A 1,858-nucleotide genomic window follows, 5' to 3' on the forward strand; every position below is an offset into this window, starting at 1 on the left:
AAAAAAAAAAAAAAAAAAAAAAAAAAAAAAAAAAAAAAAAAAAAAAAAAAAAAAAAAAAAAAAAAAAAAAAAAAAAAAAAAAAAAAAAAAAAAAAAAAAAAAAAAAAAAAAAAAAAAAAAAAAAAAAAAAAAAAAAAAAAAAAAAGAAAGAAAGAAAGAAAGAAAGAAAGAAAGAAAGAAAGAAAGAAAATAATATGTGAGAGCATGTATGAAATATATCCAAGATAACAAAACTTTTATTTTTGAGAAAAATGCTGTAAAGAATGCACACATACAGAAGGGTATAATAATCTATGTTTATCTCCATCTTATGTTAAAATGTGGGAGAAATACCACTGGGATCTTGTAGTCTATGATACTGCAGACAGGAGGAGTAAGAGATTAAAAAACCATCAAGGCAGCACTGATAAAATGACAGAGAAGAAAAGGGTAGGCTCTTACTCAGGGTTCATATTACTAAGAAATGTTTGCAGAGGAATAGAGTCTCTTCAACAGTTTCTGCACCATAATCTAAAATGCCTGTTTTTAAATCTCTTCGTAGAAAACTTCACTGTACTCGGAACTACATCCATCTGAACCTGTTCCTCTCCTTCATTCTAAGAGCAATCTCTGTTTTAGTCAAGGATGATATTCTCTATTCCAGCTCCAACACAGCTCACTGTCCAGAGGATCAAACCTCATGGGTAAGAAACCTCATTTGCTACCTGGTGTAATATTGAATTGTCACTAAATTTTCCTCCCTGATCCTTTTAAATATTTGGGAATACCAAGCTCTCAGTGTAGACAATTCTGTTAGAAGCAGATAGAGAAAGAAGGTTGCAGCACAAGTAGGAGACGTTAATGTTGTTTGCATATCCATGAAGGGACAAGGCATCTGCCAAGACAAATCATAACCATCTATAGTGCAGAATAAATATGGTCACTGCATTAATCAGCTGGGAGAGTTGAAGACAAACAGGAGTGCCATCAGCTGGGAATGATTAAAGGCAGCTGGCCTGGAAGTGTTCCAGCAGCTTTATCAAGGGTGCAGGAGTTGGACAGGTATCAATGGAGGGAGAGAAATAACTCAGGAAATTAAATATTTGCAGGAGGTGTCTTCATTAACTCCTCTGTACTTTCAGGCTATGACAGAAGTGTTGTCATCTGCATTCTTAGCAAGCTAATATGTGTACTGCATTTTCATGCACAGGGATTAAAAAAATCTCAAGTCGCTGTTAAAAAAATGACCACTATATGATATTCTCCATTCTCTGTCCCTGTTGTTTCAGTCAAGAATACCTTCTGATTTTAATGTACTACAATTTAAGCTTGTGAGAAATAGATGGAAGAAGATATTTTTGTCTTGATGAAGCCATTTTGTTCTCAATATGTGAAATTCTTAACAGGACATATATACAGCATACCAAGCTGTATGTAGAAATTCATAATCTGGAGTATTTCTGATGGAGAAAAATAGGAACTGAATTAGTAGACCCCAAGTAGGCAAGGTTGTTCATAGACAGACTGCCAGGAGTAATCAGAAGTTCTTAGGTCCTTGAAAGATTATTCGATGGACTATCAGAATGCTACTTGATTTCTGCAATTTCATTTATTGTCCAGCTGTTCTTGGCTACAAAGCCTCATTCCTTCCTATTCGAATATGTCCAATTTTGTGGACTCTTGAATAATCTCTGTTGCTTTATATATGGGATGATCTGACACAGCTTGGCAAGGCTGTTCTGTCTGGCACTGGCTGGGTGCTGCCTTTCATACATAACAGCACATGGGATTTGCCCCCTTTGTCACACGTAGGTGATGTTCCACAGTTCTACTGCACGCACAGATGTCCAAAATGCACACATTTCATACTGCATTGTAA

General features: G+C 35.2%; 1 protein-coding gene across 1 annotated transcript in view; it reads left to right on the forward strand.

Annotated features, from left to right (window-relative positions):
* The window catches only part of VIPR2 (vasoactive intestinal peptide receptor 2), a 53,491-nt gene that overhangs the window by 36,194 nt on the left and 15,439 nt on the right, over window positions 1-1,858 (forward strand). Inside the window, exon 6 of the mRNA XM_027886148.1 lies at window positions 542-683. Coding sequence (XP_027741949.1) covers window positions 542-683 — 142 coding nt within the window. The remainder of the gene's footprint in view (window positions 1-541; window positions 684-1,858) is intronic.

The sequence above is a fragment of the Empidonax traillii genome, unplaced genomic scaffold (genome assembly GCF_003031625.1).
Source record: "Empidonax traillii isolate 1590-97213 ecotype Southwest subspecies unplaced genomic scaffold, ASM303162v1 scaffold178:size2223814, whole genome shotgun sequence".
NCBI lineage: Eukaryota > Metazoa > Chordata > Aves > Passeriformes > Tyrannidae > Empidonax > Empidonax traillii.